Here is a 13375-nt window from a genome sequence, read left to right on the forward strand (position 1 = left end):
AAATTGTGTCAACCAACTGTTGTGTATCTAGCCAGTGTTGATGCTACAGAATACCTGCCACCGACGTGTAATTTACGTTTTCTGTGTACAGTCACCAGCTATAATATGTGACACAACGAAGGCCGCAAAAATATCTGACACGATCGTAGGATTCGTAGGTATTTGTAGAGCCATACGAGCGTGTCAGATATTTTTGCGGCCTTCGAAGAGTAACATATTATTGCAGGTCACTGTACAACCATTTGCGGAAAACTCAAATAAATCCTTATTCATTCCTGAATTTCCAAGAATTGGCCGGTTTTTAGTGATTGTTAGCAGCAGTTATGTTTTCTTATTTTAATTACAATGTATTTTATAGGCATCGACAATGTTGCTAAGAGACTCCATATTTGTACAGATGATATTGTGTGTCTGTGTCATATTGTATTACGTCAGAACGAGGTTTATTTGTAAGCAAGAATAAAAGAAACGCAGTAAATTAATTTACTTAATATAATATTGATTCCTATAGAATTTTATTAAACAGAGATCAGCGACTGTTCACTACTATGATACTCGTAGTCGCTTATTTAAGTGTAGGTAGTCAACCCTTAAGAAAATATCTTATAGCTGTTTTCGTAAATTCGATTGCAAATAAAGATGGGCATATCTTTAATATATACTTATCAAAATGTAAAAAACATTAAAAGTCTTAGTTTAAATAAGAATTTAGGTAATTATACATAACACTACTTCACGAACATGGAACATAATATACCTACCTATGACGCTAGCAAAGCACGCAAATTATACCTACAATATTCAGTTTATGCTACATTTTAACATAAATATAGCACAGTAACCACTAAATACTATCGGACTCCCACACAGCGGGAGCATGAAAACGGTAGGCCAATTTAGGTCGCCACGTGGTGATAACGTACAGGGCCGACCGCTATTACCAACAAAACATCGCCACGCGCATACCAGTGTTATTATGATCCCTAAACACAGTGTAAATGTAAACCCATAATAATACAATGTGTTATAAAAGATATTTTTTACTAGTTCGCGAACGCTCACTCGCGCTCGTTGAGTAAATGTAATAGCAGCAAACGTATGATGCCAGTTTACAAACGACACATGTGTTGTAGCGTTTGAAATCCTCATGCGCTATGAAAGAATGGTGGCATTGGCATATATTAACATGCGTGGACGCACGCTATACATAAAACTAATACCCTCACACATTTGCACGAATGGTCAGAACAAAAATAAACAGATGAGCATCACCGTAGTTCAGAACAAGGTGAAGTACAGTAAGCTGCAGAGTTAAGTGACATCCCCACTCCACGCTCTACGAAAATCTATGCAGGGGAGGTCACTAAATAAACTTTGCAGTTTACGGTACCTAGGTAACCTAACTATACATATATTCTAAACTTGTTGTTAATCAAATCATTGTAAGCTTAAGAGATATAACTTCTCTGAGGGACTTATGAAGTGTGCAGCAAGATAGAAATGTTATACTTATCCCTATTAAGATTCTTAGACTTATTTCACGAGTAATAACATACTTAATGGCTTCACGATGACAATATTACTCATGCTTTAATAATAACATTGAGTAAAGGTAAATATTACAAGTTACTCATAAGAATAAGAAAAGGTATGAGTAATGATTTCGTAAGTGTACAAGTTCTGGGGTTTAACTTTCTCGGGGTATTTATTTCGTGACCTTTTGTCACTGGACGCTAGTACCTACAAATGAAATACTTGTTAAAAGCCAAGGTAATCTCAGCTTTTTGTCCGAGTTGCACTCATTGGAGTCCATGGTTTTCATTGGCGGATTTGCAGTCTTTGCCGCTCTAGGGCCCAGGCCACAGGGTGGCTACAGAGCCGCCCCTTTCTCAGCATCAGCACCCATCATATTGACTGCATTTTGAGTTATTTCTTGTTATCATCAGCGAATTTTTTGCCACTATTTGGCGCCCCTAGTATCTTGCCGCCCTAGGCCCGGGCCTAGCCTACTTGGCCTTAGGGCAAATCCGCCACTGATGGTTTTTATTTTTATATAGGACCTCAGGCTCTCACACCTACGTCTGAAAAATACTACCTGATGTTGGCCCGTGACTCTAAAAAGTTCTTCGTGTTTAAAAAAAATACTAATCTTTATTGGACAACATAAATCAACTTTACGTTTGACAAATTCAAATCCGCGACGTAGGCTTCGTCAGGTGGGTAAAATAATTAAGCATGTTATATGTTACAAAGTACATTTTAATATGTATTACAAACTACATTGCTGTACAAGTACAAGTATGTTCCTGGGACACATGTTGTGAAGCTTTAGAATTTTACAAGTCTAAAGCGGCGACACTGGCCGAACCGGCCGCCTCCATTGGTTAAGCGCGTGTCAAATGCCGTTTTACACCTGTAAACTTGTAGGCTTATTGAATAAGGTTCTGCCCTCTATTACTACAGTCACTACAGAGTTGCCTATCTATATGCTTAATCTTTCTCAAGTATATAAACGGTCCCCATGTTATCACGTTGGGTTCGTTGAAGGAAGTGAATGGCCTCGCCGAGTTCGTGCCAGGAATCCGTACAGCGGTCAATAAGGTGCAAATTAATTGTTTAATTAAAATAGAAAGCTGGCCTCTTGAGTATTAAATTATAGGTATGTAAGAATGTGAAGATTTCTGATGCGTGATGAATTAACTGGACATGCCTAAGTGTAGTACGAAATTCTTTCTTTAACATATCTATACTTGGAACGTATTAATTAATTAATTAATTAATACGAAATTAATTGTTTATTTTAGTGAAAAGCAACGGGCACGCAAATTGATTACAAGCTTTTATTTAACTTGCAATGTACTTATGTAAGTACAGTCCGTGAGATCTTAGAAGAACCTTCGGGTCTCGGCTATAATCGGACGTAATCGTGTAATAGAAAATGACAGTTTCAATTACTTTGGTTGACGAATTAGTGGCAGTCCAACACCCAAAGAGTGCAGTCGTTTTTCTCGTCTTGAACTATATAGAGCAATTAATACCACCATAATATATTCGTTATTATTTCATGAGATATTTTAAAAAATTGATTTTAATGGAGACACGTTTCAAAAAGGGTATATCTGTAAATAGTCAATCGCGGGAAATTGTATATAATGTATATAAATATTTTGCGAAGGAAGCGGCAACTTTTAAGATAATTGTAAATATTTTAATAAACTTCAAGACCGGGTGATAGAAGCAACAGGCATTTCAAAAAGTACTTTAAAAAGAATTTTAAACGACGCCAACCAAAAATCTCCATCTATGCCTTTTGAAACGCCACAGAGAAAGAGACCGAAAAAAGATTATTTATTAAATTTAGATAGTTTTGATTACGACGTAATCAGGAGAATGGTATATGACTTTCATTATAGATTCAAAGAACTCCCTAATTTGAAAAATTTGCGATTGAAATTAATAGAAGCGATAAATTTCAAGGGTTCTACGTTCACGCTACGAAAAATTTTACGAAAATTGGGATTTCGGTATTGCAAAACCAAAGATAACCGATAAACTTTAATGGAAAAACATGATGTGCGACTTAAAAGGACACAATTTTTATCTAAAATAAAAAAATGTAGAGAAGAAGGAAAAGAAATAGTGTATATGGATGAATCGTACATACACACCTCGCACGTTAATGGCAAAGTCTGGTCAGACTCTAGCAACGCAGGGATTAAAAAACCAATTTCCAAAGGGCAACGTCTTATTATAGCTCATGCCGGCAGTGAAAATGGTTTTATACCTGGTGCGTTGCTTATGTACAAATCTACGGACACAACGGGAGATTATCATAAGGAGATGAACAGCGAAAACTACGAGAAATGGCTTAAAAATCAGCTCATTCCAAATTTGCCGCAAAACTCCGTGCTAGTAGTTGATAATGCCCCATATCACAACAAACATACCGAAAAGATGCCAAATTCTAATACCCGGAAACAAGATATGATAGATTGGTTGAAAACTCGCAACATTCCAGTAAACACCCGACTAAACAAACCCGATATTTACGAAATTATCTCAAAACACAAACCAGAACATATTCAATATTCAATAGATAAAATAATGGCTGAACATGGTCATTCTGTTCTGCGGTTACCTCCGTATCACCCAGATTTTAACCCTATCGAAAATATATGGGCTCAAATAAAACAATATGTAGCCCAGCGTAATGTTGATATGAACATGACAAGCATCAGGAATCTTCTCCAAGAAAAGGTTAATATGATCGGTCCGGAAGACTGGCGAAAAGTTTGTCAGCACGCAGTTAAATGTGAAGAAAATTTCCGTAAACACGAAAATAGAATTGATAACTACAGTGACCAATTTATAATTGATACACATGACTCCGATAGTGATGATGATAGGCTCACACCATAGCATTAAAAATGGTAATATTAACGCAATTTTCTAATCTTGAAGTTTTACTTTTATATTATAAATTCAAATCTACTTCTCCTTCTTCTTGGTCGTGACCTCATGACTGAGGGACGTGACTTTATTGGGCTATTCTTTCTGTCACTGCTCTCCAGGCCGTTCGATCTTCAGCCATTTGTATAGTTGCCTGGAGGTCCTGGTAACGTCTTGGACCACATCTGTCCATCTTCTGGGTGCACGCCCTCTACTCATTCGTCCATTGACACTCCCAGTAATAATACGTCTTTTAATGCGTGTGCGTGCCACGTCTGATTGTATGATCGAAGAAAATCCAATATGCAATAGGTATTCTCAGCTCTATATAATTTCTTCCAGAAGCGATACATGGTGAGATGACATTCTGTTTTCAAATTTACCTCCGGTCGAAATTCAAATTCTGATTCCATTTTCTTTAAATTATGACAATAAGTCTAATCGCAATATAGTTATCTATCGAAATTTAATTTAAGTGCCTTTAGATTAGGGTTTATTTTATGTTGATGCTAATTGTCCACTTAACTTTTTACGATAACTTCAAAAAGTTGTATCAGCTATTAAGAAAGCAGAACAGCAGTATCACCTTCGTACGTTACCGCCGATAACCGAAGTCTTTTTCTAAATTACGAAGGTTCTTCTAAGATCTCACGCACTGTATGTAGTTATGTAACTATGTTTGTACGGGTCAAAACTTGCAAATTTAAAATTTAATTTGACCCACTTCCCGACTTCCAATGAAGCTGAAAATTTTCAAATTTAGACTATTTTTTTTCCTCAAAGCATCGTTTCTAACTTCTATTGTAATTTATAAGTACATTCATTAAAATCTGAATATTTGACTCGTCACATTCATTGAATTATCGGGATAAATATTCTATGCCTAACTAGTGAGTATTACTTTTCAGTTCTAGTAACCTTCATCTTGCAGTGCCTCTTCCATCAAACATATGTCATACATCGATTGCCATGCGATGTAGCCAACTTTTCTGAGTAGATAGAATGTATCCGCTGTGACGTATGAAAAAGCGGTAATATTCATGAAAATTCACTGCTGTGGGTATAGCTAAAGACCGTAACGTAGTGTTTTTATGATTGGACTAACATAAACACCCGAGCCTTCCAAGTGCACAATCTCATTCGTCACATTGAGATAACTTTACCTTTGTACCATTGAGCACAGGCAAATAGCTCTTCAATCCTTCTGAGTGCACACTGCGTGTTCAAATTGCCAACAAAGTGCTCGTCTTGGAAGAACCAACATAAATGTGACTTTAATCTTTAAATCAAACAAGCATAATTAGAGATCATAATAAAACTGGTTTTCCTGTGAGCCTGTGACGCCACGGCTCTGTATGACATGGAAAATACAGGCTCCGCATTCAAGCAATGTCTTTGACGTCATCGGATCATTGCAGAATCGTGTCCTCATTATCATATCTCTGACATTACGGAGTCAACTTTATAGTATCAGCTTTAATCTATTCGGGTAACTCTATAACGTCATCAAGCTGCCGCGTAAATCTAAAATTTATAATTCCAATGATGCAAAACGTTTGCGTCACAATAAAAGTGTGTTTTCTGAGTAGTAACCATAATATAGGTTATGGCATCTATTGTGTACGAAATGGGGTTGAAAAGCTGATAGTGTATGGGGACATTGATAGTTTTAACAAGTGGCAGACGGGATAAAACAATTAAGGTGAAAACTGGAACATGGATAAATAAAGCTGGGTATACATACGTGTGCGTATGCACACTAAACGCTCCAGTCGTAGGTATAGTATAACCGACAAGAAATTTTAGAAAAAATATTTTGGGCGCCACTGTCACATATTTGACGTAAAGTGCTTAAACATTGCAATAATTTAGTATGAAATTTTTTAAGTTGCATTTTTTAATTTCTACTATTTTATGTCCCACTATATTAATGACCTTTATCATCCACTACCGTATTGATTATCAATTTGGTTTAGTTTAGTTCAATCCGCAATCTGAGAACCGATAGGAGTCCAATACAATGTTTAAAGAGGACAAAGTCAGTGGCCCTGAGGTCTATGCCAATTATAATATTGTCAATGAAGCATTGTTTTCGGCTGTCTAGCGACGTTTCCTGCATTCGGCTATTTGTATGAGGACGTCCGTTTCCTTTGCAGAAATCTGCATGCGAATACGGTGCGTGAAAGCGTTTTGTGCCTTTCCTGGCGTCATTTTGGCGCATAATTTCTAAGCAGTATCGAAATAAAAATAGTTTTAGCATACGATTAGTTACTAGAAGTGTGTGGCACACTTATATTTGGTTTTCTGAAAATGTTGAATGAAAATACCGGCTGTCATTTTTAAATTTTAAAATTGAAATATATTATTGAAAAGCTTGCTTGTAAAGTATAAAAAAGTAGCGTTCGTAATTAAATAAATAGTTCTGGTGATCACTGTTTTGGGCGGCTCTTATTTCAGTCCAAAGAGTATTCGTAAAATAAATGTGACATGAAAATAATGCGTAATTATTTTGACTTATCGTACCTACAAAATTCAGAAACATAATTACCTACAGTTAAGTCTTCATTAGGGCTGATTTAGACGGCGCGCGAACTCGCATGCGATTTTAGTTACATTGCGGACTGTTGGTTACGTCCGATTCAACCGACCGATCAAAAACCGCAATGTAATGAAACTCGCATGCGACGAGTTCTCGCATCGTCTAAATGAGCCCTTAGGCTTCGACCGGAATGGTTGTCTTTTAAAAGTTATGGTAAAATAGTCGTGGTAACATTAAAATAGTAAAATTAAAACTTTTTCTAACCAATATATTTATAAACGCTCAAGTTATCAGCCGTCTCATACTGAAGTAGCTAATAAATCAGAAGGGTACGGCGTTTCAATTAGTTCCAGTAGGTCGAAGCAAGCGAAGCCTGGTAAGTTCTACTAGTTCTAGTAGGTATATTTTAAAATAATTAAAAAATATTTATTTGTATTTATTATATATGTATTTGTATTTATTGTATTTATTATACAAAAGGTATTTGTATTTATTATACAAAATATCAAAATATCAATTACGACGAAGTAGCTGGGTCATACTTACCTGAGCACCTAACTACAGAACTGTGTACCTAAGTACAGAACGTTTCTCCAAAGTTAAGGGATATAAAACCAAATTTTCTCATTGAACCCTAATACGCATAAAGGGGTACTTTTCTTTAACCCGTGGGATACTAAATAATAAATCATTACTTAGGTGTATATATGTATATACCTACCATACCACTCTATTAGGCCTTTTATTTATCGTCCACAGTAGTGATGGCTTTTACAAACCATTTTTTTTGTAATTATCTTAAATAGATACTTATAGGTATATACTGAAATAATTTTACTTAATAAAGAAAAAGCGAATAAAAACTTTTTACAAAAAAAAGCAAACCGACTTCAAAAAGGATGAAATAAAATATTATCCTTTTTGAAGTCTATGCGTTACCAACTGATATGTTTGAAGTCGGTGCCAAGCCAAATTTTGAAGCATACCATGATTTTGGTGCGATTCGATAAGGATATACCTACGTTGGATTGCCTTACACGACGACAATGAACATACTTTCTGTAGGTACAGTCGACGTTAAAAATATGTTTACACTTTTCGCCTTATAACAAAGGTGTAAGGTGCAAAAGTGTAAACATATCTTTGACGTCGATTGTATCTAAGAACACACCTCAGAACACACGATCAAACCTTCTTGGCGCAGTCTGTACCATGTTTGTCGGCACATTAGTGGAAATCCAATGCATTTTTTTTCCGTCGTATTTTTTAAAGAGAATTTCTTACTAATGCTCGAACAGTCTCTAGCACGCAAGTGTGAGATTGGGACTGAGTAATTTCCCGTCCCTTATCCAGAGGACTACATTTCAAAATATAAAACAATTCAAGAAATTTACCTTCTTGCCAAATTTCACCTAAAGCGGTTCAGTTGTTTAGCCATGAAAAGACGACAAAGAGGCAGACAGAATTACTTACACATTTGTAATAGTTATTAGTACAGTTCTAATGGGATTTATAGCCATTAAGCTGATTATTTTTGACTGGTATTGTTACTACTTGGCTTGGCACCGACTTCAAACATATCAGTTGGTAACGCATAGACTTCAAAAAGGATAATATTTTATTTCATCCTTTTTGAAGTCGGTTTGCTTTTTTTTGTAAAAAGTTTTTATTTTTCCATTTTTAGTTTTAACGCATTGTTAAGAGCGCGACGCATGAATGAAAAACAAGATCATGTTTAACACTAAATTCGTGTACCTATTTCTTTAATAAATATGTAATCAGGAATTTTCTCGAGTCCGTCTGGGAAATTATAATTCCTGTCGCTACTACACTAAATCCATCCTCCGCCCCGCCACTGACCCAATCCCTCAACGCCCCGATCACTCAACCTCACAGCGCATCAACCCCTGATCCAGGAACCCCTCGACCCTGAACCAGGAATTTTCTCGAGTCCGTCTGGGAAATTATAATTCCTGTCGCTACTACACTAAATCCATCCTCCGCCCCGCCACTGACCCAATCCCTCAACGCCCCGATCACTCAACCTCACAGCGCATCAACCCCTGATCCAGGAACCCCTCGACCCTGAACCAGAAATTTTCTCGAGTCCGTCTAGGAAATTATAATTCCTGTCAACTAAATCCATCCGCCCGCCCCGCCACTGACCCAATCCCTCAGCCCCCCGATCACTCAACCTCACAGCACATCAACCCCTGATCCAGGAACCCCTCGATCCTGAACCAGCAACCCTTCAACCGCCATTCCCCGACCCCTTAATCCCTGACCCCTTAACTCCTAACCCTAATCCCCGATCAGTAGCCTTACCAGCTTACCACGAGTTTGACATTGATATATTCGCTAGCATGTTTGTAACTTGCTTCCTATGCATCTCGCTCGTACTAACCTTAGTGTGAGCGAGATGCATAAAAAGTTACATTTAGATGCATCTTGTTAGGGAATAACGACTTGTTAGCGAATGTGTCAATGTCAAACTCGTGGTAAGGCTACAGTTGCAGTACATCAAATTGGTGGTTTTCGGAAGCAAATGCTCGAGTTACTTTAGAAAACCCCGAAATCACTTAACACGTGCCTTTAAAAATTGAGGAGTTCCCTCAATTCCTCATGGATTCCATCATCAGACCAGAACCAAAAATAATACGGAAACACCTTGGAGGTAACTTCTTCCAAACAAAAAAAGAATTACTCAAATCGGATCACAGGTGCCGGAGTAATCGCTGAACATACTTACATTTAAAGAAATCATCATCATTATCATCAAAATAATCATCATCATCAGGTCTACTTCATCAAATTGGTGGTTTTCGGGAGAAAATGCTCGAGTTGCTTAAGAAAACGCCCAAAACACCATGCATGTGCCTTTAACAATTGAGGAGTTCCCTCAATTCCTCATGGATCCCATCATCAGAACAGAACCAAATTAAAATGGGACCAACTCGGAGGTAGCTCCTTTCAAACAAAAAAAGAATTACTCAAATCGGACTACGGATGTCGGAGTAATCGGTGAACGTACATAGAAAAAAAAAAAAAAAAAAAATAGCCACAACCGAATACAGAACCTCCTCCTTCTATGAAATTGAAGTCGGTTAAAAAAGCCGATCTCGGCCATTAGAGGGATTGGTATTTTTTTCTGTTATTTTAAAATGTGTCCATGCAGCAGATAAATCATATAAATCAGCAGTAATGTTAATAGATAAATCTGAAGGGTTTCAATTAGCGCCAGTGGGTCGCAATAGCCGCGGCCGCGAAGCCTGCCGCACGGGCGCCGGCGCCGGCCGCTCTTGACCTGTCTTCAATGACAACTCCGTGGAGAAATTTCTAGACACGCACGGCCTATTATCGTGTCTAACTTATATAACCCATTGTTTTCATAATTACTTATGTCATTAACACAGTAATTATGCTCTTTATTATAATTTATAATTTACAAGAACTAAATTGCAATGTTTTTTTTTTATCAAAGAGAGGTAAATCGAGCACTGAATTCCGGATGATTAATTCTCCTTTAATAATAGTGCTGTATTGTACACCGTCTTATAACTAAGTGTATACCTAATGGACTACTTAAAATCTTAATTTAATAGCCCCACGCCCCACTTGGCGGTATGTAGGTACCTACTATAGTGTAGTTTAAACAATAATTTAACATGACAACGCAACGCTACACTGCATGTACAGTGAAACCTGGTTAAATAAATGGTTTATAAGAACAATTTTGTATGCAACTTTGTTCGAATAAGTTAATAACGGCATTCTTTGTTACCGCTCCAATTACAGACGTAGGGGAGACCGAGTTGAGTTGTGACAGAGGAGAGTTGTGACATTGTCGATTTTTTGGAATTTAATAACTGTTAGTGAGCTCGCAACAGTGTGCGTTTGTTAGCTCGCAACTTGAACTAACAAACGCGCGCTATTGTGACCTAGTTTTTAGTTAATAGATTCCAAAAAATCGACAATGTCACAACTCTCCTCTGTCACAACTCACCTCGGTCTCCCCTACCATAGCTCAAGAACAATACAAGTATTAAGAATTAACATTTGTCTAAGTTCTTTTCAACCACATTTCGCTATTCAGTGAACTTAGTATGTCATATGACTCACCTAAGTAGAAGGTTGAGGGAGCTGTCATTCCGTGTGGTGGGCACGTCTTTGACACTGGACGGTTCGCTGTGGACCCCTCTCAAGGAGAAGGAGTTCCTCAACTGCCGCGGGATAGCCGCCAGAAGCCCGCTGCTGTTCCTCCTCTGATGCACCAGGCTCTTCGAGCGCGTCAGCTTGTTGGACTCCAAGTCGATAGCCTGAGGATGTAGGGAAACCTCCTCTCCGCTTCTAGAAGTCGTGCTCGAAGCTTCGGTCTTAATTATAATAGGAACAGTACTCTTTTCGTCTCCTAACAACTTGTCCCAGGGCGAGCCATCCTGTCCATCCTCCTCGGAAATAGTCTCGAAACTTCTCGGGCCGACCGACGATGTAGTCTTGTCCGACATGGTAACGATTTGATAAACAGGTAAGTGAGCAGCGGAACGTAGCACTACAGACACCAAATGGCACTTCGTCACTTTGGGTTTTTAGTTTCTTGGCAACACTTCACTCTTATCATAATATCCATTTGTAAATCATAATGTTTGGGGTAGAAATGTTGACACTGAAACAACAGAAACGTTTTATTAATAAAAGAGTCTGATAAGTATTATGCGATTGGATTGATAGTGTGTATTAGAGACACAAGAGAATAACACATGTGTTTTAATAAACTAGATATATGTAAAATCCATAGAATAACAAAGTTGTTGACAAACTTTAATGTTTCGGAAATCATTAGATAGTTAAATCTCTGTGCCCTAATAATTGCATACGTAATATTTAGTATGCGCTATACTATGTTATTCTACTTTAATAACCGCAATTTGTCTTTTTGCAAATTACGAACTAAAACGTAATAAGAAGCCGTTCTGCTCGAAAGCCAATACATTTACTTTCGTGAGTGAAACCACCCACTTTTACTCAAGTTTCGTACAATACATTTAGACACCTATTAACAACAATGATGAAAGACTGTCTATTTGTTTGTGTCATATTTCTGAAATGCGTTTGCTGAAAAATGTGTTCCGTTAATATCCCACAAGGCTTTCTAACCATTTCTGTGTAACCCACTAATTAGCTTGTTTAAAGAGAAAGGCACAAAGCAGGCATTGCTAATAAGTAAAGGCCTCAGCTAGTCTTAGCCATTTTATATTTACGCTGGGTTTCACCTAAGTATTTTTAAAAGAATTTGCAAAACAGATGAAAGGTCCTATTTCAAAACATATTTTTATACCGTACTTATAATTTGTATACCCCTGTAAATGTATAATGAACAGCATCCAAAGGACATCGCGTTCACAATTATCCGGGTCCATAATTATTTGATATTATAAATGCCTATTGCCTATATAGACTCGTACATATTGTTATCACATTGACTAATACGTTTAAAAAAGTAAAGGAAATATAATCCAGTCTAACCCCAAAAATATGCGCACTCAAAGGCACCCTGAAATAGTTGCAACACGGTGCCAAATTTGCTAGAAGATATGATGATTTCGCAACACATATTGTGTAGACGAAACTAGTAATCAAATTTCTAGGTAATCACATTTTAACATTCACCAGGAACATTAAAAATAACAAGCAAATTTCATCTAAGAACGTGAAAGTATCATTTCGCAACGGCTCTTTCATAACACTGCTTTTTCGCAAAGTCATTGTTATTTCTCGGTTCATTATAGAATATTTTCTAATCTTATTAAATGTTGATGATCACAATATATTAGGTATAGGCTTAACTACGCTTTAATTGCCGGATTGATAGCCACCGACGTATTTGCGAAAGTGAATGCATGTTTATACCGGCCATTTCAACTATGCTTAATGATAGCTCGTGACTAGGCCACCAGCACTCCACCAACCACCATCATTTTGGTTGTGTTTGGTTACGATTTTGGTTACGAAAGTGCACGACCGCGCGAAACAGCCTTTTCATTCAGGTTATAGAAAATATTTTATATAACACGCTAACTGTGCTTTCATAGATGTTGGTGCAGCTGATATGTATCAACTCCTAAGTAGTCATGTAAGTTAATGTATATTTATTGCTATATAAAGATATGTCGGCCATGTCAGAAGTTTAGATAGCAATGTCACGACGTGCTATTAAAATACTGTATGGAGCGCCTCTAATGAGATCTGCGCAAATACTCATTCAGGAAAATGGCTCAGGAAAAGTGAAAGCATGAAACATATTACTCACTAAAAAGACGTGGAATGAATGTATACTTAATTCAGGTTAGACTAACAGACTGATTCGTAGCCACTGGCGTGCTAATTAAA

The 13375-nt window shown here is 37.3% G+C and overlaps 1 protein-coding gene across 4 annotated transcripts in view; it reads right to left on the bottom strand.

Annotated features, from left to right (window-relative positions):
* The window catches only part of LOC134791288 (G protein-activated inward rectifier potassium channel 3-like), a 70362-nt gene that overhangs the window by 26389 nt on the left and 30598 nt on the right, over positions 1 to 13375 (bottom strand). For all 4 annotated transcript variants that reach the window (XM_063762287.1, XM_063762289.1, XM_063762286.1 and 1 more), the window contains exon 2: positions 11108 to 11651. In XM_063762287.1, the coding sequence (XP_063618357.1) occupies positions 11108 to 11493 (386 nt within the window). In that variant the 5' untranslated portion in view covers positions 11494 to 11651. The remainder of the gene's footprint in view (positions 1 to 11107; positions 11652 to 13375) is intronic.

Source organism: Cydia splendana, chromosome 6, assembly GCF_910591565.1.
Source record: "Cydia splendana chromosome 6, ilCydSple1.2, whole genome shotgun sequence".
Taxonomy (NCBI): Eukaryota; Metazoa; Arthropoda; class Insecta; order Lepidoptera; family Tortricidae; genus Cydia; species Cydia splendana.